A 22,827-nucleotide genomic window follows, 5' to 3' on the forward strand; every position below is an offset into this window, starting at 1 on the left:
GTACGGCCGGATGACAGACACGGAAACAGCTGCCTTGAAAGAAGAGTGTGTTATTCACAGTTTCTAAGAAGAGGGGGCAGCCCAGGCCAGGCAGGGCCACACGGGGAAGCACCAGGGCCAGTCAGGAGGCAGACGGAGCAAAGGGAAGGTATGGGCATGAGCCTTTATTGTGGTTTTCATGGAAGGAATGGGGGAGGCAGGGTAGGTGCTCAGAGCAAGCTTAGGATCGGCTGGTTTGAATAGAGCCAGCAGACTCGGGCCTGAGGGTTGTCCCTAGTTGTTAGGTCCCTGGCCCTGGGGTGTTTAGGGTGGGGGACTACTGGCTTGGAGTGTGAGAGATAAAGGAGGTGGCTGGGGTGTGGGTGCTGGATTTGCAGTTCACATGAAAGGCAGGCTCCTAGGCCAGCTGTTCCCTATCCAGGAACTAGCCAGCCCTGGAAAGGCACTCCCTCCAGGATGAACAAGGCTCCAAGATGTCAAAGCATCACAAAATACAGAAAATAGAAAACATAATGATTACAAAACCTCCTTGAAGCCTTTAAGAGCCAATGGGATTAACCAAAGTGACACTTTTGCATCCATCTTCCTTCGTATCGTTCTTCATCTATCGGTTTATTTCCGAGCTGGCTGGGAGCAGCCACCCCATGCAGGCCCTGCGTAGCCCCGGGGGATGCAGAGGGAAAAGGCAGCCCTTGTCCTGGGACTGTGCCCTGTCACTTTGATGGGGTGACAGTTGAGTAAAGTGCCCTGCAGGAGCACCAGTGCTCTGGGAGAAATGTGCATGGGGAGCAGGAAACTTGAGTTTCAGGGGGGTTCAGTCCCTCCGGAGTGGCAGAGAAGGCTGCCCAGAATCGGGGGTGACGACCATAAAGTTATACACGGATTTGGGGCTGCACAGAGGTCGTCACCCCAAACCCCCGCATTGTTCAAGGGTCACCTGTATTTTTTCTAGGTATTCAGATTTACTGGCACAGTTAGTCCCAGCATTTTCTTCTCATTTTTAATCCCCCGTGCTCTTGTATTTATGTCCCCTTTCTCATTCCTAATGCTGTTAGGGATATTAACTCTTCGCCCATCTCCTGAAAATATATCCGGGAGCTCCAGACCCACAGCCTAGAAGCTTGGGGGCCTCAGTGGGAAACGTGTGTGTTCTGACTGTTCGGCCCCAGGCCTCATTGGCCAGTTGTCCCCCATGCTTTGTCCGGGTCTGTCTTTTGTTTTGAGACTTCACAGATTCTGAGACTCTTGATTTGCTTTTCAAAGGACTCCACACATCCATGTTTCTGCAACCATTCTTTTATATATTCCTGTATTTTTATTGTTTTAATTTAGATGATCAGTCAAATATATTTTATCTCTAAAGACATACAGATGGCCAACAGGCACATGAAAATATTCTCAATGTAACTAATTGTTAGAGAAATGCTAATCAAAACTACAATGAGGTATCATCTAACACCGGGCAGAATAGCTATCATCAAAAAGTCTACAAATAATAAATGCTGGAGAGGGTGTGGAGAAAAGGGAACCCTCCCACACGGTTGGTGGGAATGTAAATTGGTGCAGCCACTATGGAGAACAGTATGGAGGGTCCTCAAAAAACTAAAAAGAGAGTTGCCATATGATCCAGCAATCCCACTCCTGGGCATATATCCAGAGAAAACTATAATTTGAAGAGATATATGTACCCCAGTATTCATAGCAGCACTGTTTACAATAGCCAAGACATGGAAACAACCTAAATGTCCCTCGACAGATGAATGGATAAAGAAGATATATATATATCCAGTGGTACATATATACAATGGAATATTAGCCATAAAAAAGAATGAAATAATGCCATTTGCAGCAATATGGATGGACCTAGAGATTATCTTACTAAGTGAAATAAGTCAGAAGGAGAAAGACAATATCATATGATACCACTTATATGTGGAATCTAAAATAGAGCACAAATGAGCATATCAACAAAACAGACTCATATAGATAACAGACTGGTGGTTGCCAGGTGGGAGGGGGCCAGGGGAGGAATGGATTGGGAGTTTGGGGTTAGCAGATGCAAGCTTTTATATATAGGATGGATAAACAACAAGGTCCTACTGTATAGCACTGGAGCTATAGTCAATATCCTGTGATAAACCATAATGGAAAAGAATATGAAAAAGAATATATATGTGTAACTGAGCCACTTTGCTGTACAACAGAAATTAACATAACGTAAATCAACTCTACATCAATAAAAACAAAAAAAAATTATCTTTTTATGTTTTTGAGACAACTGTAGATGAACAACCTATTATGCCAGCACCCTTTATTAGCAAACTATCTTTTTCCTACTGCATTGAAATGCTTCTCATATACTGGATTCCTGTAGATTATCAGTCTAATTTCTGAAACTATTCTATCCTATCAAACTCTTAGTCTATTTTTAAGCTGTTACCTTAGTGTTTTGATAATAGCATCTGGATAATTAATTTAATGTCTGTTAAGGCATCCACTCCTCCTATCATTCTTTTCCGGTTTGGGGGGGATAATTCTTGCACATTTATTATTCCAAATAGTCTTTAAAATACTTTTGCCCAGTTCTATCCACTCCACTGGGACTCTGCTTGGGTACTCCCGCACCTGTGCGTCCCTGGGAAGGACCAGCATTTTCAGGATGTCACAGATTTCTACTTGGGAGCCGATTGTGCTCTCCACGGATTCAGGCCATATGTATCAGTCCGGGTTCTAAGTTGTGAAGAAACCAACTTGAGCTATTTTCCTCCTGAAGGAATTATTATAGGACCCTCAATAGCTCAGAGTCTCCAGAATGGCCAGAAATCAAGTTTGGGGACTACAACGCCAGGAAAGGAGTGATGTCCAAAATCACACCAAGGAACTGCTTGCTGTGAGGGGGACCCTGTCATCACCCCTGGGCTTGTGGCTGACCCCGCTGACTGTGGGCTCTGGACGCTGCCCCCAGAACCCCAGATCCTGCCCTCTGGAAGGAGCACATGTCTGCTACTTGCAGGGCCAGAGTGGAGCCGGTTCAGTGCAAGCCTCTTTGCATCCCAAGCTCCCACCTAGAGTTTCCTGCAGGCTTTTCATGTCCCATGGGGGGGAGCCTGGGGCGTCTGCCTGCTCTCTCGCCGCAAGGCCGCCTGGGGAAGCCTTTCTGGTAAAAGTGGAAGACTCGTAATGAAGAGATTCCTCAAACTGGGAGGAAGGCTCAGTGGTAGCGGGCAGCCAGATAAAATGACCCACATCTCCTGTACCTGAGTTTTTGCCATTTAATAGCATTTTATACATAGCTTCACATAGGTCATTAAATTGTCGTGTTTAATTTCTAAGTATCTTATATTTGTTATTACTTTGAATAGAATATTTTTTCTTTTTTTAATTGGTTGTTACTAGTATCATATTTATTATAACCAATGTAACAAATACTCTTTAATTCCCGTCATTTTTAGTATAGTCTCTTAGATTCTTTTAGATATTCAACCACATTTGAGAAGAAAGATAATTCCATCTTCTCCAATATTTACACAGCTTACAGTATTTTCTTATTTTATTAAATTAGCTAGAGTTTCTAAAACAATTGTGTAGAATTGTGGTCATGGGTGTGGATAACTGTCTCATTCCTGATCTTTGTGGCATTGCCTCCAGTATTTCTCCAGTTCAAATGATGTTTGCTTTTGACATTTGCTTGATAAAAGCCTTGTCAAACTTAAGTTGTTTTCTCATATTCTTAATTGACTTACAGTTTTTATTACGAACGCCTGCTAAATTTTATGCAGTGGTCTTATGATATTTATTTATAGGATCGCATGATTTTTCTCTTTTGATTTGTTGATGGAACAAATTTTCTTAATAGATTTACCACTGTTCTAGAATTCTGTTTCTAAAATGAACCTTGGGTATTTTTCAGGGTAACCTAGGCTTTGGAAACAAGTAAATACAAAATGTTTAACAGAACAAAGTTTTACTTCTCCCTTTGCTATGTGGCCAGCCAGGCCTGGGGCTGCAGCAATCGGAATGCACACATTGACCAGTGAGGCTGCTAAGCTTCCAGGTTCTGGACGTGTTTTCAGGAGATGCTCTCTGAGTACAGAGCCAACCCTAAGGAAAGGGTAGCCAGAGACTGAGAAAGACAGCACTGAGACCATTTCAGTACCTGGCTGCCACCATACCTGAGTTCCAAACCTTGGACTCTGGTTTTGGTTTTATGAATCTACAAATTCCCTTTCTTGTTTAAGGCATTTTGACTTGGGTTGTATAGTTCTCATTCAAGATTCCTTTTTAATACAGCCATGGAATAGAATTCCTTTAATATAGCATTGGATTCAATTAGCCAGTTTTTTGCTTAGAATATTTGTGGGGTTTTTTTTTTTTTTTTACTTGAAAGGAGAAATTGCCTTTTGGTTTGTTAGTGGGGGTGGGGAGCTTTTGTTTTTTCTTTTTAGAATTGCTGGTAAGGCTTTGCTAGCCTTATAAGGTAACTGTGGTGTTTTCTTCCTTGTCTCTTGGTCTGAAATTGTTTTAAAATGTAGGAATTATCTTTTCATTAAAGGTCAGAGTGAACTCAGCCTGAAATGCCATATTGGACTTCCAATCTCTTATGGTTATTGATCTTTATGTTTACTGCATCTTATGGACTCAGTATCATAGTTTTATTTTGCTAGGAAATTATCCATGTCCTCTAGATTTCAAATTTATGGCTGTAGAGCTGCCCATATTCTTTTAATCTCTACTATATTTATAGTTAAATCTCCTTTCTCATTCCTAGTGTTGTTTACTTTGGCTTTCTTTTTCAAAAATCAATCCTACCAAGGATTTGCATTATTATTATTTTTTTTTTGGTCTGTTCAAGAATCATCATTAGGCTTTATTCGTCCTAATACCTTTATTTCTATTCCATTAGTTTCACTTTTTATGTTTGTTAAATTTCTTTTTTTCTGTTTTCTATTATTTTGTTTTCATTCTTTTCCTAATTTAAGTTTTACATTTCATTTACTTTCAAGCAAGCCCATCCGTTTTTAACTTTTTCTATTGAGAAACACAAAACACATATAGGAAAGTGCACAAAACAAAAATACGTAGCTTAGCAATTCATCAAGAGTCAAATAACCATGTGACCTCCACTGAAGTCTAGAAATAAAGTGTCCCCAGCATCCCAAAGCCCTCCTTATGTACTCCCAGTTCACTGCCTCTCCACCCCCCCAAAGATAATCACTATGCTAATCTTTATGATATTCACATCTTTAATTTTCTAAACAATTGTACCAGCTATGCATGCACCTCTGAACACTATAGTTTAATTTTGTGTTTGTGTTTTTGTTTTTTTGCGGTAGGCGGGCCTCTCACTGTTGTGGCCTCTCCCACCGCGGAGCACAGGCTCCGGACGCGCAGGCTCAGCGGCCATGGCTCACGGGCCTAGCCGCTCCGCGGCATGTGGGATCTTCCCGGACCGGGGCACGAACCCGTGTCCCCTGCATCGGCAGGCGGACTCTCAACCACTGCGCCACCAGGAAAGCCCTTGTCTGGTTTTTTGAACTTCGTTTCAGTAGAAGTATTTCTTTTTTATCTGGCATGCTGTGCGGTATACTCGTGTGGCATGTTGCTGTATTTATGTTCATTGCTTTATAGTATTGCATGGTGTGAATATAAAACAGTTTATTCATCCATTCTGCATTTGATGGACCTTGAGCTCTTTCCTGTGTGAAGCTGTTTTAAGTAATGTTGCTATGAACTTTCCAGTACATGTTTTTTGTAACCATTGCATGCATATCTGTTGGATATAGTCCTAGGATGGAAATATCTGTTGGGTATTATGTTAGATTGAGGCGCAATCTTTAACTTAAGTAGATAATGCCAAGCTGTTTTCCAACATTTCTGTCTCAATTCACACCCCACAGAAGTGTATGCATTCCTGTTGCTTCACATCCTTATCCTCACTTGGTATTGTCTATTGTCATTATTCTTCAGTTTTAGCGATTCTGATGGGGATGTAATGACATCTCACTTTATTTTGATTTCTGTTTCTCAGAGTACTATTGTGGTGGGGCTCAATATCGCATGTTTCATAGGGGTTGTTTGTCTTTTTCTGAATATTTAAGACAGAGCTTTTTGTTTGTTTTGGATATAAGTCATCTGTCACATGTGATGCAAAATCTCCTATTTTTACTCTCTTATGGGTATTGTTTGATGAAAAAAATTTTAATTACAAATAGTCAAACACATGAGTCATTTGTTTATTCTTAACACATTTTGAGCCATGTTTAAGAAGTGTTTCCCTATCCCAGGGTCATGAAGATAGTCTCCTATCTTACCTTCTCACAGTTTTATTGTTTGGACCTTCATGTATTCATTTATAATCCATGATAAAAATGCTTTAAAGAACATATATGTTTAATTAGGTCCTATTTGTTTATTTTTGTTTTTATTTCCATTACTCTAGGAGATGGATCCAAAAAAATATTGCTACGATTCGTGTCAAAGAGCGTTCTGCCTATGTTTTCCTCTAGGAGGTTTATAGTATCTGATTTACATTTAGGTCTTTAATCCATTTTGAGTTTATTTTTGTGTATGGTGTTAGAGAATGTTCTAATTTCATTCTTTTACATGTAGCTGTCCAGTTTTCCCAGCACCACTTATTGAAGAGGCTGTCTTTTCTCCATTGTATATTCTTGCCTCCTTTGTCGTAGATTAGTTGACCATAGGTGCGTGGGTTTATTTCTGGGCTTTCTATCCTATTTCATTGATCTGTATTTCTGCTTTTGTGCCAGTAACATACTGTTTTGATGACTGTAGCTTTGTAGTATAGTCTGAAGTCAGGGAGCCTGATTCTTCCACCACCATTTTTCATTCTCAAGATTGTTCTTGCTATTTGAGGTCATTTGTGTTTCCATACAAATTAAAAAATTTTTTTGTTCTAGTTCTGTGAAAACTGTCATTGGTAATTTGATAGGGATTGCATTGAATCTGTAGATTGTCTTGGGTAGTATAGTCATTTTCACAATGTTGATTCTTCCAATCCAAGAACAGGGTATATCTCTCCATCTATTTGTATGGTTTTCTGCCTCCATCTCTCTATTGTTCAGGCAAAGGTAGTTTGGGTAAACATGTGGGTACTGGAAACCACATCATTGCCTGTATAGAGCACACTGACATTATACAGGAGGGAGTGAAAGTCGTGCACACAACCTGGCCTCTGAAATGTTCTCATCCATCTCACAGCTGTCCCCAGGCTCTGCAGGCCACTGGGAGCCCATGGTTCCCTGTCACTCCAATACCGTCTCTGTCCCCATAGCCCGCCCCTTCCCATACTGTCTTAATCCTGCTTCAGATGAGAAATAAATCAACCCCTAGAAATTTTATGTAGTTAGGCCTCCAATTCCAGAATAAATATTTTCTAGCAAAGAGAACCAGAAATAAAGTTCCATACAGGGATTTCAGCAATTTTGTTTCCTGTTCACTCTTGTTGTAAATCTCAGTGCCTTAAACAGTGGGCTGAGGGCGGGTGTGTAAGACACCTCGGGAGAAGGCCAAGAAGAGGCCCCTGCCCCGGGCTGCCTCAGGGGGGGAAATCAGTAGCCTCAGCTCCCCAGAGCTGGGCCTTGTCAAAGATGGACAGAGCTCTACCTCAAAGTGGTAAGGACAGGTTTTCATTAGAAGTAGAATGTGGCAGTTGGGAGGAGAGTCGAGTGTGTGCTTGAACTCGACTTCAGTTTGCACAGAGGTGACCAGGCGTGTTAAAGGAAGGATGAGGGAGTGGGGGTGGGGGGGAGTGGGGCCTCAGCAGAGTCAGGGAAGTGGAAAATCACAACGGGTTAGCAGGGTCCATGCGAAGATGCCCGCTGTCTGTGCCAGCTGCTGGCAGTCACCGGAGACAGGCTCCCCTCCCACACAGGCTGGGACATGGGCCCTCTCCCGAGGCTGGAAAAAGCAGCCAGTTCTCCTGGCAGCCTTGGGCTTTCTCAGGCAGGCACTTCTGGGGGGGTCAAGTCCTGTAGGGATGTTGCCTTGAGCTGTTAGAGCTTGTTTGTGTTTTCAGGCCTTATAGGCCATGGTTGAGGCCTTGTGGGGAAGAGGGCTCGGGGGAGCCTGGGCAGAGTTTGACCAGGAGAGAGCCTGTCCACCAGCCTCCCTCCGGCCTCCGTTCTGGGTGGTGCCGCCCCAGCTCCCCTCCCATGCACCTCAGGTCCAGTATGCTCTGAGGCAGAGTGGTCTTCTCCCTGAGCACATGCCCGGCTCTGATGGCCAGGGTCCACCCGGCACCCAAGGCTGGGGACCTCAGAACCCCCAATGGGCACGGGCACCTGGGGTGAACTTTGACCTTTTTTTTTAACCTTTGTTTTACCTTTTAACAGTTTTACCTTTTCCCTCGTTACCTTTTAAAACTTGGCCTCGAGAATCATAACCCTTCTTTTCCAGTTTTTTGAGACCAGAAATAAACATTGCCAATGACATGACCATGGAGATTTCAGTGGCCAGAGAGCCACGGCCGTTCACCTTGGTCTGGCCCATGCCTCTCTACCAACGGCGGCCCTGACACTGGTGGGCAGCGGGCCCTGTGGACCTCCAGGGTTGGGTGCGGGGTCAGGTGTGGGCTGCACTATTTCCCGGAGTGTTGTACGGCTCCTTTAGCCGGGCTTCAGCCCTGGAGCCTGGAGACATCTCTAAAAGCATGAGCATCTCTAAAGGCAGCTTTCACAGCCCCTCCTGCCGTAGGTGGGTGGCTGTGGCAGGGGACAGTGGTTTGTGCGGACACCGCCCTCCTCCCCCTGCCTCCCGCCCTGCCCCCGAGGCCTGCGCGCAGATTTGGAGAATCGCTAACGAGCAGTCCTGGACACACGAGGTCCCCCCCCCCCCCCGCTCACTCACACGTGTAGTGATTTATAAATTATTTGAAAAGACTGAATGAAAAGAGCAAAGATGAGGCATAAAATAGGTAAAGGATAAACTATCTAGAGGTTTAAAATAGATGAAAATTTGGCCATGGACGATGCCCTTGACCTATGGCTGTCCCTCTTTTAGTTCACTTTTCCAGAAGCCCAAGGCTGTGAACAGTTGGGTGCGTGTGTGACAACCCGACCAGGACTGGAGATGGGTGGGGACAACTGTGTGTGTGTGCAGTGTAGTGATTTCTCTCTCATTCCTGCAGCCAGGTCAGGGCAGGTCCACTTAAAGCTGCAGGTCCGGCTCAGGTGTGCTCTGTGGCTCTCCTCCTGGGGTCCAGGCTTTTAAAAACACTTGAACTGCATTTTTTCTTTCCATAGTCTTTCATTTTCCCAGGTGTTTTTATTCATTCAGCTCTTATTGAAGGCCCACACCTCCTGGGCATTGTGAACATTGTAATGGTTAAGGGCAGCTGCCCTCGGAGGCACACAGACACGAGTCTCTGCTGCTGAAAAAGTGAGTCTTCAGGAGGGGAGAAGCAAGCAGCTCCCGAGAGGGAAACCAGACAAGGCCTCAGGGATGGCGCTGGAGTTGGGTCTTGACGGATGAGTAGGAGTTTGCTAGGCCATAAAGGGAGACAGGAGCTGCTGACCGTGGGAACAGAGTGTATGTTATCACAGACATGTGATAATGTCTCCATGCTCAACTTCATGTAATTTTCTGTAACTTCATAGCTTAGGTTTCTTCAAATTTATTTTTTTATTAATTGCTTTTAAAATAGAAATTTTAAATAATTCCTAATAGTGTTTCTGATGTCTTTTTTCTATTAAAAAAATCGTCTTGGCTTTATTGTTTAAAGAAAACGAGATGAGATGCTTGTCACATGGTGTTCTTAAGCATGTGTGTAGCTCAAGCACGTGCCCGGTTTTAACCGTGAGCTCTGTGTACTCCTGTCTAGATTAAGTTCGACAGCGTCGAGGTGTGTGTCTGCTGTGAGATGCAGCATCAGTCCTCGGGCTGCAGCAACCTTGGAGAGACACTGAAGCTGAACCCGCTGAGGGAGGACTGCAACACCGTGCGGCTGACCTTAAAGGTGACCCAGGCTCCACTGCTTCCACCTCCCATCCCATCCTTGCGACATCTCGACATCTCATGGGAAGGTTTTATTAACTGTGTTCCTTTCAGTTCTTAGTTCATCCAGCTGGGTCACATGCAGCAGGGAGTATCTTTCCAGAGAGCGTTTTAAACCATTAGAGATTTCCTCTTTAAAGGTTTCACTTTCTGGGTTTTCCATTTCCACCATTTCACTCTCTGACTCCCACATCTGTGAAGCAGGGCTGAATGTGTTAAAAGAGATTGTTGCAGATGTGGATGTGACGCGTGCCACTGCTTTTCCAACATTTTTTTTTAATTTATTTACTTTTGGCTGCTCTGGGTCTTTGTTGCTGCATGCAGGCTTTCTCTAGTTGCTGCGAGTGGGAGCTCCTCTTTGTGGCGGTGCTTGAGCTTCTCATTGTGGTGGCTTCTCTTGTTGCGGAGCTCGGGCTCTAGGCACACGGGCTTCAGTAGTTGTGGCTCATGGGCTCAGTAGTTGTGGCTCGTGGGCTCAGTAGTTTTGGCTCGCGGGCTCAGTAGCTGTGGTGTGTGGGCTCTAGAGCTCAGGCTCAGTAGTTGTGCCACATGGGCTTGGTTGTTCCGTGGCATCCGGGATCTTCCTGGACCAGGGCTCGAACCTGTGTCCCCTGCACTGGCAGGTGGATGCTTGACCACTGCGCCACCAGGGAAGTCCCTCCAACATTGTTTTAACTGAAGTATAGTTGATTTACAATGTTGTGTTAATTACTGCTGTACAGCAAAGTGGCTCAGTTATACATACATTCTTTTACTATATTCTTTTCCATTATGGTTTATCCCAGGAAATTGGATATAGTTCTCTGTGCTATACAGTAGGACCTTGTTGTTTATCCATCCTATATATAAGGATTGGGAGTTTAGGGTTCACCTCTGATAACCCCAAACTCCCAGTCCTTCCCTCTTCCACCCTCCTCCCCCTAGGCAACCACCAGTCTGTTCTCTATGCCTGTGAGTCTGTTTCTGTTTTGTAGATAGGTTCATCTGTGTCATATTTTAGGTTCCACATATAAGTGAGATCATACGATATTTGTCTTTCTGACTTATTTCACTTAGTATGATAATCTCTAGGTCCCTCCATGTTGCTGCAAATGGCATTATTTTGTTCTTTTTTATGGCTGAGCCAACATTTTTGCTATTCCATCATCAGGGAACAGATGGGTACTTATTTCGCCTTTTTAAAGATATTTGGAGCAAGAAATTTTATAGTCTCCCATGGCAATCTATTCTTATGTACAGCATCTGATTTCTCTTTAATGACATGGAAAATTGTTTATATCACTTCTTTCTTTTTCTTCCTACAAGTTTTTCCTACTCCTGAAGATTAACATTGGCCGCTTAAAAACGTGTATGAACAATGAACCCAATTCTTCTCTTTTCCCTGAAACTAAACTGCTAAACATTTTTTGAAAGATGCAGCTACGGTCCAAGCAGCTCTTGGTGGGTGGTAAAATGGTATTTACGGTATACAGGGAGCCCTGTAGTACATACGTGTGCAAGGGTTGCAGTGTGCGGGGATCTGGAGGCTCCAGAGAGCCACGCTGGCACCTGGGAGAATGGAGAGCAGTGTCGCCGTCTGGAACGGGGGCCTGTGGTTCGTCCTCCATGGGTGTCATTTCAAATACTGGCAGTGGTGAACCAGCAGGTCTGGGGAACTCCCTGTGAACTCCAGTGCCCTGGGAAGCTGGCTGGCAAACGAGCAGTGGCCACAGAGATAGAGGTTGTGCCTGAGGCCCCCAGCACCTCCCTGTTTCACCGGGAGGATGGTCCCTGCTCATTGGTCCCAGCAGCCCACCAGAGCGACAGATCCAGGGGCTTGGAGGAAGCCAGAAGGCAGCAATCAAGGGCCCATCCTCTTGGTCACAAGGTGTTCCTCGCTGTCTCACGTTGAGTATGGCCACGGCTTCTACCTTAATAGCTCCTGGAGGTGCTCAGCGTCATCCCACCAGCGTCGGCCATGCTCACCCTGATCTCATTCTGCCTACTCCTAAGTCTTCTGCTCAGCCCAGGCACTGTTTCTTTCCATATTTAAAAAACGTCATAAGACAATAGGTCATTATAATGACAGTGCAACCCCCCCCACCCCGAAGAAGCTGGCACGCCCCCAGGGCATCTTACAATGCTGCAGACTGCCTGGGTGTGCAGATGTGAAGTGATCAGGTCACACCCCTCTCCCCGGTGGATGGATTGGAGGTATCTGGCCTGCTCCCCCAAGGCCTGGAGTTCCTAACGCTGCACTCAGGGGCCCCCTCCAGCCCCTGAGGAGGTGACCTTGGCTTGAACAGTGAGGATGGTGTGGGGTCAACAACGCTCCCTCCAAGAATGCAGCCGGGCCTGGGGGAGCTTGCTGTCCACCCTCGTCCACTGTTCTGGTGCCCTGACGAGAAGGCCATGAGGGATAGGGCGGCTTGAATGGAATGGAGTGAAGGACACTGAAGATGTTCCAGCCAAGCTGGGAGCCTCATTGAATGGCTCATCCCCATGGACGTTCGCGTTGCCTGGGACAATGGTAAGAGTTGAAGGAAAAGAAAGACTGCACCAAACTTCTCAATGAATTTGTTTCCAAAATGTAAGTAGAGGTAGTGCTGGTGGCGTGAGGCCCAGAGGAGGTAGGATTTATGACTGAGGTGGAAAGAGCAGCAGTTTGCAAACGAAGCGACCAACAAGGGATTAATTTCCAAAATATACACACAGCTCATGCAGCTCAATATCAAAAAACAAACAACCCCATCAAAAACTGGGCAGAAGATCTAAATACACATTTCTCCAAAGAAGACATACAGGTGGCCAAAAAGCACACGAAAAGATGCTCAACATCACTAATCATTAGAGAAATGCAAATCAAAACTACAATGAGGTATCACCTTATATCAGTCAGAATGGCCATCATCAAAAAGTCTATACATAATAAGTGCTGGAGAGGGCGTGGAGAAAAGGGAACCTACACTGCTGGGGGATGTAAATTGGTGCAGCCACTATGGAGAACAGTATGGAGGTTCCTTAAATAACTAAAAATAGAACTACCATATGACCCAGCAATCCCACTCCTAGGGCATATATCTGGAGAAAACCATAATTTGAAAAGATACATGCACCCCTATGTTCATAGCAGCACTATTTACAATAGCCAAGACATGGAAACAACCTAAATGTCCATTGATACATGAATGAATAAAGAAGATGTGGTACATATATACAACGGAATATTACTCAGCCATAAAAAGGAATGAAATAATGCCATTTGCAGCAACATGGATAGACCTAGAGATTATCATACTGAGTGGAGTAAGTCAGACAGAGAAAGACAAGTATAATATGATATCACTTATATGTGGAATCTTTAAAAATATGATACAACTGAACTTCTTTACAAAACAGAAACAGACTCACAGACATAGAAAACAAACCTATGGTTAGCAAAGGGGAAATGTGGGATGGGGAGTATAAATTAGGACTTTGGGATTAACATATAAACATTATATATATAAAATAATCATAAAATAGATGAAATAGATAATCAACAAGGACCTACTGTATAGCACAGGGAACCCTATGCAGTATTCTGTAATAACCTATATGGGAAAAGAACCTGAAAACAAATGGATATATGTATATGTATAACTGAAGCACTTTGCTGTACACCTGAAATGAACACAGCATTATAAATCAAGTATACTCCAGCATAAAATAAAAAATTAAATTTAAAAAAAGAGCAGCAGTGACCAGCCTGCCCCTGCCCCCCTGCCGAGGGCCTGGAAAGGGAGCAATGGCTCTGGGGGGAGCTGAGATTCATCCAAGATCAGGAAGACAAGGGACTCTTAGAAGTAAGAGCTTGTTTACTGCTGTCCTCTAACTTTTTTGTTTTCCAAAATTGTCTTGGTTATCCTAATTCCTTTGTATTTCCATATAAATTGTGGAATCAACATTTCAATTTCTACAGAAATCCTGCTGGAATTTTGATTGAGATTGCACTGAATGTATACATCAACTTGGAGAGAACGGATATATTCATGGTTTGATTTCATCAGTGTTTCTTTTTTTCCATCAGTGTTGTGTAGTTTTTAGTATATAGAGCATAACATATTTTATAATGTGTATGCTTAGAGTATTTAATGTGTACAGGTGCTCTTTTAATGGTACTTAATTTTTTTAAATTGTCTTTTGTTCATTTATATATAGAAATTTGATTTTTGTGACTGAGCTTTTATCCTGTGATTTGCTAAACTTACCTACTAGTTCTAGTAGCTCTTTTATAGATTCTTTTGGATTTTCTATGGAGGCAATCATGTGCTATTGATTACCAGAAAGATTCCATCTTACATCTTCTTTTCCCATCTGGTTGCCTCTGATTCTTCTTCCTTGCCTATTGCACTGACTAGAATCTCCAGCAGTGTCAGATAGAAGTAGTGGGAGCGTACATGCTTGCCTTGTTCCTGATTCTAGGGATTACATGTGTTGTTAGCTCTGAGTTTTTTATAGATGTACACTATCTGGTTGTGGAAGTTGCCTACTATTCCTAGTTTTCTGAGAGTTTTTATCATGGTGGATGTTGGTCTTGTCAAAGTACCTTCTGCGTCTACTTAGATGTTCATATACTTTGTCTTCTTTATTCTGCTAATGCGGCGAATCACGTTTTTTTTTTAATTGAAGTATAGTTGATTTACAATGTTATGTTAGTTTCAGGTGTACAGCAAAGTGATTTACTTATACATACATATATATCTATATCTATTCTTTTTCAGATTATTTTCCATTATAGGTTATTACAAGATATTAAGTATAGCCCCCTGTGCTATACAGTAGGACCTTGTTGGTTATCTATTTTATATAGAGTAGTGTGTATATGTTAATCCCAAACTCCTAATTTATCCCTCCCCCTCTTCCCTTTTGGTAATCATAAGTTTGCTTTCTATGTCTGTGAGTTTATCTCTCTTTTGCATATGAGTTTATCTGTATCGTTTTTTTTAGATTCCACATATAAGCAATATCATATATTTGTCTTTCTTTGAATGGTGAACCAGCCTTGCATTCCCCAAAATCAACCCCACATGGTAAGTCTTTCCTCAGCTCTGTCGAGTCTTCTGGTGACCCTGTGGTTTCTGTGACTGTGCTTTTCATTTCTAGCATTTCCATTTGATTCTTACATGTAGCTTCCATCTCTCTGCTAAGTTCCCTATATGCTCTGGTCCACCTTTTCCACTAGAACTTGTTTGACAGCATCGGCCCCAGGTAAGCCCGTCCTCCTATCTCTCCGTAGAGGTGTCTGTCTTTCCTTGGCATTTGGATTAGCTGGTTGCCCTGCGACCTTAGCTGTCAGATGGGATCAACTTAAGATGTGAATTTGCAGAGTGTCCAGTGTCTTATTTTTTTTGTAATGGTGGGGTGAATGCTCTTTTTAGCTGTCTGCATCCTAAGCAGAACTGGGAGGTATTATCCATAATGACCTCCCTGGTATAGAATTTTTGAGGAGCACATTTACCCCCTAGGGGTTTATAGATGGTGTGCCATTCTCTTTTGACATCGAATATTGCTGTAGAGAAAGATCTTATATCGGCATAATGCTCTCCCCTTTTTTGGTATGTGGTAGTCATCAGTGTTGTTTAAAAATATTTTTAACTCTCCAAGTTCCCCTAGACCTAGTCCTAGTGCCCTTTTGGGTGCCTGGAGCCACGTGAGTGGAACATACGTGGATCACTTTTCCAAGGCCGAGTGTGTACCTGTGGTGTGAGATTCTCCGGGGCTGTCTTTCCCTCTGGCACAGTAACTGGCAAATCATAAGTGTTGGCTGCACCATCAGCCTGGGTCCCTACCATGGGCAGAGACCCCATAACTCACCCACAAGTACCCACAATGGACACATGGCATGAATGAGAAATAAACCTCTGTTGTCTTAACCCACTGAGACTTGGGGGATGTTTGTTACCACAGCATAACCTAGCCCAGCCTGTCCGATACAAGGCAACATGGTTTTGGTCCTATGTCAATGGTGTTTTTAAATGATCAAGTCCATTAATTTCACTATGATATGTCTTGACACTGATCAGTCCTTCTCAAATTTCCATGGTCCACAGTGCACCTTTCAGCCTGTGAGTTTGCATCTTGCTTTATTTCAGAAAAACTTTCTTGAACTATGCATTTGAATTTTTTTTTCTGTTCTCTTAGTTTGAGGGTAACTGTGCCTTCCTTGGACCACTCTGACCTTTCATCACTATCATTTTTTTCTCTAGTTTTTACAACTCTTTCTTTTCCACCTCACTTTGCTCCATTTTCCTAAAGCCTCTCCTCCTCGCCTTGTTCTCTGCAGTGACTGTTATCTTTGTGCTCTGCTTCTGACGTGATCTCGGGTTTGGGCAGCTCACCTCTCAGTCTGTTTCTTTGTCGTTTATTTCTTGAGCCTTTGTGTCTCTACTTTTAGATCTTAGACTGAGCCGCCACCTTCCCAGTTTGGTCCCAGCCTTCCCCCAAGGATGTCTGTAGCTAGTTAATTACACGGGGGTGGGGGGGGAGTTTCCATGTATTTTATCCCTTTCTTAGATCTTTTCTGAGGTCCATGGATACTTCAAAGCACTAGAGGCAAGTCCTAACCCCTATCAAGCATCATGCTCTATTTAAATAGGCTTTAGCGTAATTAAGGTTTTGTACTTCCTTTTCATAAATATAGGTACTTCTTCCTCTGAGATTCATGTAGATCCAGGTACCACATTCTCTAGTTTTCTTGTAATTAGTCGTGCCCTCTTTTTTTTTTAATTGACGTATACTTGGTTTACAATGTTATGTTAATTTCTGCTGTACAGCAAAGTGATTCAGTTGTACGTATATATATCTTCTTTTCATATTCTTTTCCATTATGGTTTATTACAGGATATTGAATATAGTTCCCTGTGCTATACAGTAGAGCGTGTTGTTTATCTATTTTATACACAGTAGTGTGCACTGTGCAGTCATTTTTAATATGCTCATTATGCCTAAAGTCATGCAAGCCAGCTTGTGCTCGGTGACTCACCCGCTGTGAAGGGACCTGGGGTGGCTTCTCCATGTTGAAACTCTCGGAACGCGTGGGGGTGGCAGGAGGCACGTGGGGAGGGGCAGGCCTGCTCCTCCGCGGAACACATTTCCTTGGGAGCCAGAGGAAAGGCACGAACGGGCATGTCACTTTGATTAGTTTCCCTTGCCTGCTGTTTTGATCAGCAATTAGAGTGGGTTTGTTGGTCCTTTAATGTCTGACTTGAGGCTCTAGGTATCTGATTAGTGATGTTCCCTGCCTAAATTTCCATATTAGATGATGGATTATTCATACTTTGTATCTAATGAACTCAGTTTGTGCCCAGGAAATCCCGTATAATTGGTTTGGGAATCGACACTGTTGATTTGAGGTGTGTTTGAATTAACTGATGGTGACTTAGGGAGATTGGTCTGATTTCTTCCTGACCTTCACACCACCCTCCCCCCCACCGCTCCCGATATCTGGAAGGTTGTGCAGGCATAATCCACCGTCAGGGAAAACAAGCAGAAACTGGTCTTCTTCCTGGCTGATAAGGAGTCTAACTGGAACCCAGAAGATGGTGGGGATGCTGCCTCACTTGTCCCTCAGATTATTTTCGGGTGTCTGGGGGCTCTGAGCCCTCTTCCCTGGATCTCTTTTCAGCTTTCCCCAGCCACATCGAATCCTGGATCCTGGGGGCAGACCAGCATCTCTCAAACATAATGCCTCCTGCCATGCCCAGGTTTGCTGCCCCACCCTGACAGGGTGAGGGCAGGGGAAAGGGCAAAGGGCATAGAGGGGACCCGGAACTCCATCGTGCAGGGCAGGGATCCTCAGAACTGTAGAACTGGACGGATGCAGCATCCTGTTGCCTAGCATGTGGCTGAGCAGGCAGCAGCCCAGAGGGGGTCAGATGGCTCCTCCTGGGTCCCTGAGCGAGTGTGCTGACGGGCAGGTCTCCTTGGAGAGTCTCAGTTCTCCAAGACTCAAGTGCCTGCTCCCTGATGATGGAACCTGGCGGGGGGGCATCCCATTATGAAGTCCATAAAGAGGGTGGCCTCAAAATTAGGATTTCAGCCTCCGCTTTCCCAAAGCACTGGACAGTGGTGGGAATTGCGACCAAAGGAGGTCCCCTTTCCTGATAAGATAATGTCTAGGCTTTTGGAAGATTGACAAAATAAATGATAAAAAGATGTTTTGGTAGTTTAATGGTTCTCTTTGCCAAGTCAAACCCAGCACAAGATTGTGACATATTTTCTGATCAGTATTAATAGAATTTTTAAAAGATTACACAAATTGGAATTGTTAGTTGATGGAATATGCTTCGTCATGTGTTGATATTATATCCATCCCAACTTTCATTCTTTGCTATATCCCAGAATATCATTATGGTTTTATTATAATGATGTAATTCTAATTCAAAACAGAGTTAAAGATCTTTTTTCGTTTGGTTGTTTGCTTCAAGTACCTGGTTTAATTTATTGAGCCGTAGTAAAGCAAATTACCTAAAGAAACTTTATCAATGGACAAGGAGATAAAAGCTTCCCAAGAAATCAATCAGTTATTGAGTTTATATGCTTCCTTATCTTCTCTTGAAGATCCTTTTCTTTGTCTCTAAGGGAGTTAAAGGGAAAAAAATCCCAGTAAGACAATTTCCTAAATACCTAGGGACCTGAAAATAATCATTTAATCTTGAGTAAGTTTTTAACCATGCTGAAGAAATAAAAATGGTTCTGAGAATAAGTGAACACTAATATTTTGTGACAAAACTCACAGCATTGACTGGCAGTGTGAAACAAACACACACACACACACACACACACACACACACACACACACCCTGCTAGAAGGGACCTTCCCATTTTCTGAAGTGGGCAGCCACACAGAGCAAGACAGACGGTCATATCTCTATACAGCTTTCTTCTCACCCCTGGATCCCCAAGGGGGCGGCTCACGGGTCCCTCTGGCCAAGTGGAATCCAGACAGAGATGAGAAGGATGTGAAATTCCCAGTCTCCCACTTAGCAGTCACGGGGTCCCCGTAAGGGAATGTGCAGAGAGATCGAGCACAATTTATCTCTGGCAAGGCTTCCCCCCACCTCGCCCCCATGATAGGGTGGGGATGCCAACCACATTCCTGAATGGCATCTCTGCCCTTGGTTCCCAAAGCCACCGGAAGCCTTCCTGCCCACCCTCTGATTTTGGTGGCATCGCTTTCCCCTGTGTGGTTGTGATGCTGAGTCTTGTGGGATGTCTGCAGCCCCAAGTCTGTATGGCATACTTAGAATAATCCTACAGAACAGAGGTTCCACCCAAGAGGCCTGTGACTTATCTGTACCTGCTCAGTTAAAACCAGGTCCGGGAGACTCAGATGTTGACATAGAAGTATTTCTAGGGATGTATTTGTAGCAGTCCCTGTGCGGGCAGCCTCGTTGGGCTGGTTGCCTCTCGCAGTCCCTCAGCACTGCCCGCCCCGCAGGATGGGATAAAACCGCCTTTGTCCCTCCGCCGGGCGGTTTTATCCCCGTCTCCTCCTCTTTGCAGGGAAGAGCCACAGCATTCCGGGCGCTGGTCCCTGCAGAGCTCTGGCATCTCCCTCTCTTAACCCCAAGTCTCCAGATCCCATGTCCTCCACACCAGCACCACCACACACTCCAATATCGTTTCCCTGAGCCCTGCCACCTCCAGGATGGCCTGGCGGGACGCCCCAGCTCATGGCCCCAGCCTGGGCTCCTGCAGCCTTCTTGTCCAGCCTCCTCTCCCCCAGGCCTTCTCCCCAGCCTCAGCTGGACTCCACCATGCGAGTCCATCCTTCTCCCTGCCCAGGGGCCAGATCCATGCCTTCAAGGACACATGCACCAGTGTCCAAAAGCCCCACCACTCTGTTCCTAGCCCCTCTCTGCTGGCGCTCACTCCCTGGATGAACCAAACTGTCCACATTCCCTCCTCATCTGCACCCAGCAAGACCAGTGGGCCGCGTCGTGAGGCCTGTGGCTGGGCACCTTACACCGTGAGCACCTGCCTCACCTGGCACCTGCCTCACCTGGCGCTCCACTCTGTGCAGCACCTGTGCTGCCTTCCCCTGCCCATCTCTCTCCTCAACTCTCCAAAATGACGATTTCAGATCTTCTCCCCTGTATTAGTCAGGGTTCTCCAGAGAAACAGAACCAATAAGACGTGTGTGTGTGTGTGTGTGTGTGTGCGCGCGTGTGTGCGCACGCGTGCGTCTGTGCGTACATATGAGAGAGAGAGATATTTAAAGAATTGGCTGACATGATTACAAGGCTGACAAGTCCAGAATATGCAGGGTGGGCAGCAGGATGAACATCAGGGAAGAACTGAGTTCAAGTCCAAAGGCCATCTCTGTCTGCGGCAGGATCCCTCCTCCTCGGGGGAGGTCAGGCCTTCACCTGGTTGGATGACCCCTATCCCCATTTGGAAGACACTCTGTTTTACTCAGGGTCACTGCTATGAATGTGAAGCTCACCCCAAAACACTCTCATAGAAACATCCAGAATGATGTTTGACCACATCCCTGGGCACCACAGGGCAGCCAAATTGACACACAAAATTAGTCATCCCAGCACCCCTGCAGTGGGACCACGGAGGGGTCCCAACCTCCCTCTCCTCCCGCCACCCTCCCTGGCCGCTGTCCCATCACCTCACACTGACATTAACGCTGCACATCCCATGAGGTCGCACTTGCTTTCAGGGCAAAGACCTACATCTCGGAGCATGTCTCACAGAGTCTGTCTGGCCTCAGTTTGTGACACTCTTGCCTGTCCCCTTCCCACAGCCGCCCTGGCCTCCTTAGCCTCCAGGACACACGCAGGATGCTCCGTGCTCTGGGGTCTTGGCACACGAATCTCTCCGTGTCTGGAAGGCTCTTCCTCTCCGCTGCGATGGGCTCATTTTTCCTCATCCTCCGGCCGTCAGCGTTCCTCCAGCCCTCAGGCTAGACCAGCACCCTCATCCTAAGTTCTCACAGCTCCTTGTACTTTATCTTCACATGACAGTGACCGGGGATTGTAAGCATGCCCTATCCAGACCGTAAGCCCCACGGAGGCAGGAACCAAATCTCTTTGGCTCACAGTGGCTCACAGAGAGGGATGGGGCCCTGGGCGACACTCTGGAACCGTCTCTGAAATCAGTGAGGGTTTTTTTTTTTTTAAGTTTTTGATAGTTTTCTATTCTTTTTATTAAAAGTAATTAATTAATTAATGTTTATTTTTGGCTGCGTTGGGTCTTCGTTGCTGAGCGCGGGCTTTTCTCTAGTTGCGGTGAGCAGGGGCTACTCTTTCATTGTGGTGCACAGGCTTCTCGTTGCAGTGGCTTCTCTTGCTGCGGAGCACAGGCTCTAGGCATGTGGGTTTCAGTAGTTGTGGCGTGTGGGCTCAGTAGTTGTGGCACATGGGCTCAGTAGTTGTAGCTCACGGGCTCTAGAGCGCAGGCTCAGTAATTGTGGCGCGTGGGCTTAGTTGCTCCGAGGCATGTGGGATCTTCCTGGATCAGGGCTCGAACCCATGTCCCCTGCATTGGCAGGCAGATTCTTAACCACTGCTGCCACCAGGGAGGTCCCTCAATGAGGGTTTTTAATTCATTCATTCAGGCACTGTTTTGAGCACCTCTTCTGTGCCTGGGTTGGACATTGGGTGTCCAGAGATAAAAGATGTAGAGTCTGCCCTCCAGGTCTGGCGGAGGAAAGTCACAAGTGAAACAGACAATTACAGGGTAGTGCACTATTTCCACTGTGACAGGAAATTAAAGTGTTAAATTATAAAAGCATTTTTCAATCCTCTGCTCCATCCTAAGGGAGAGTCATTATTTTGCTGAGTGGAGTGATGAATAAAATGTTATGTATGCAGAGGTGATGGGGTGGGTTAGCTATAAGAAAAGAATTGGGGACATCTAAGAAACTGAGGAAGTGGGAAGATAGGAAAACACATTTGCATTCTCTTGCTGAACGATACCAAACACACACACAGCTCTGGGTACAGTGGTGACATGACACAGTGCTTGGCCATATACATACCTCTGATTCTAACTGAAATGTCTGAAGACCTCTAAAAAATCTGTCTTAGTTGGGGTTTTCCAGGGAAAAAGAACCAACAGAATATATCTCTATATATCTCCTATTCCAGATTCCAATGGGAAAACACAATCTATTCTAGATTCCAGTGGAAAAGCACGAAGGGTATGATTGGTGATCTCAGACGGTAGCATCACCCATTTTCATAAAATCTTTGTGCTCCAAAGATAAAAATTGGTTTGTGGAATATTTAGCAAGAAATTCACCATTCATTTTGCTATTAGGGAAATGAGTCTTGGAGGCTGCGTATCTTGCCTAAGACAGCATAACCAGTTGGATGACATATTTCTATAAATTCCCATTGAATTAGTCAGTTTTCCTCTCAGCATTTCACCTAGTAAAAAGCCATCATAATAATGTATTCAGCAAAAAGTCATTGTTTTTCGACTTTTCAGTGTATCTTTCTCTAAAGAACTTGCATGAAATAGACTCCTCTTTTTAAAAAACCTTACTCCATCACTTTCCTTCCGTATATTTCCCAACACAGTTTGCCAACTTTGGAAGCTTAAAACTGCCCTCCTTCGTCCTATCATTTCTCTACGACTTCATTGTCCTTTGCTGAAGATGCTACAGAAGCTGGGATTCTGAGCCACCATCTTTAGTTACTTCTGGTTTAGGCTTGTCGCATGCATTGTGCATGGCATGCGTTAATAAACTATCTCTTGCAAAAAAGAAAATGTGTATATATACAGAGAGAGAGAGAGATTTATTATGGGAATTGGCTCATGTGGTTATGGCGGCCCAGA

General features: G+C 44.7%; 1 protein-coding gene across 2 annotated transcripts in view; it reads left to right on the forward strand.

Annotated features, from left to right (window-relative positions):
• ENTREP2 (endosomal transmembrane epsin interactor 2) overlaps window positions 1-22,827 on the forward strand; it is a 361,730-nt gene that overhangs the window by 285,818 nt on the left and 53,085 nt on the right. For both annotated transcript variants that reach the window (XR_009518404.1, XM_060005297.1), the window contains exon 4: window positions 9,839-9,973. Coding sequence is in view for 1 of the 2 variants with exons in the window: in XM_060005297.1 (XP_059861280.1) it covers window positions 9,839-9,973 (135 nt within the window). In the remaining variant the exon portion in view is untranslated. The remainder of the gene's footprint in view (window positions 1-9,838; window positions 9,974-22,827) is intronic.

Source organism: Delphinus delphis, chromosome 2 (assembly GCF_949987515.2).
Source record: "Delphinus delphis chromosome 2, mDelDel1.2, whole genome shotgun sequence".
NCBI classification, from domain to species: domain Eukaryota; kingdom Metazoa; phylum Chordata; class Mammalia; order Artiodactyla; family Delphinidae; genus Delphinus; species Delphinus delphis.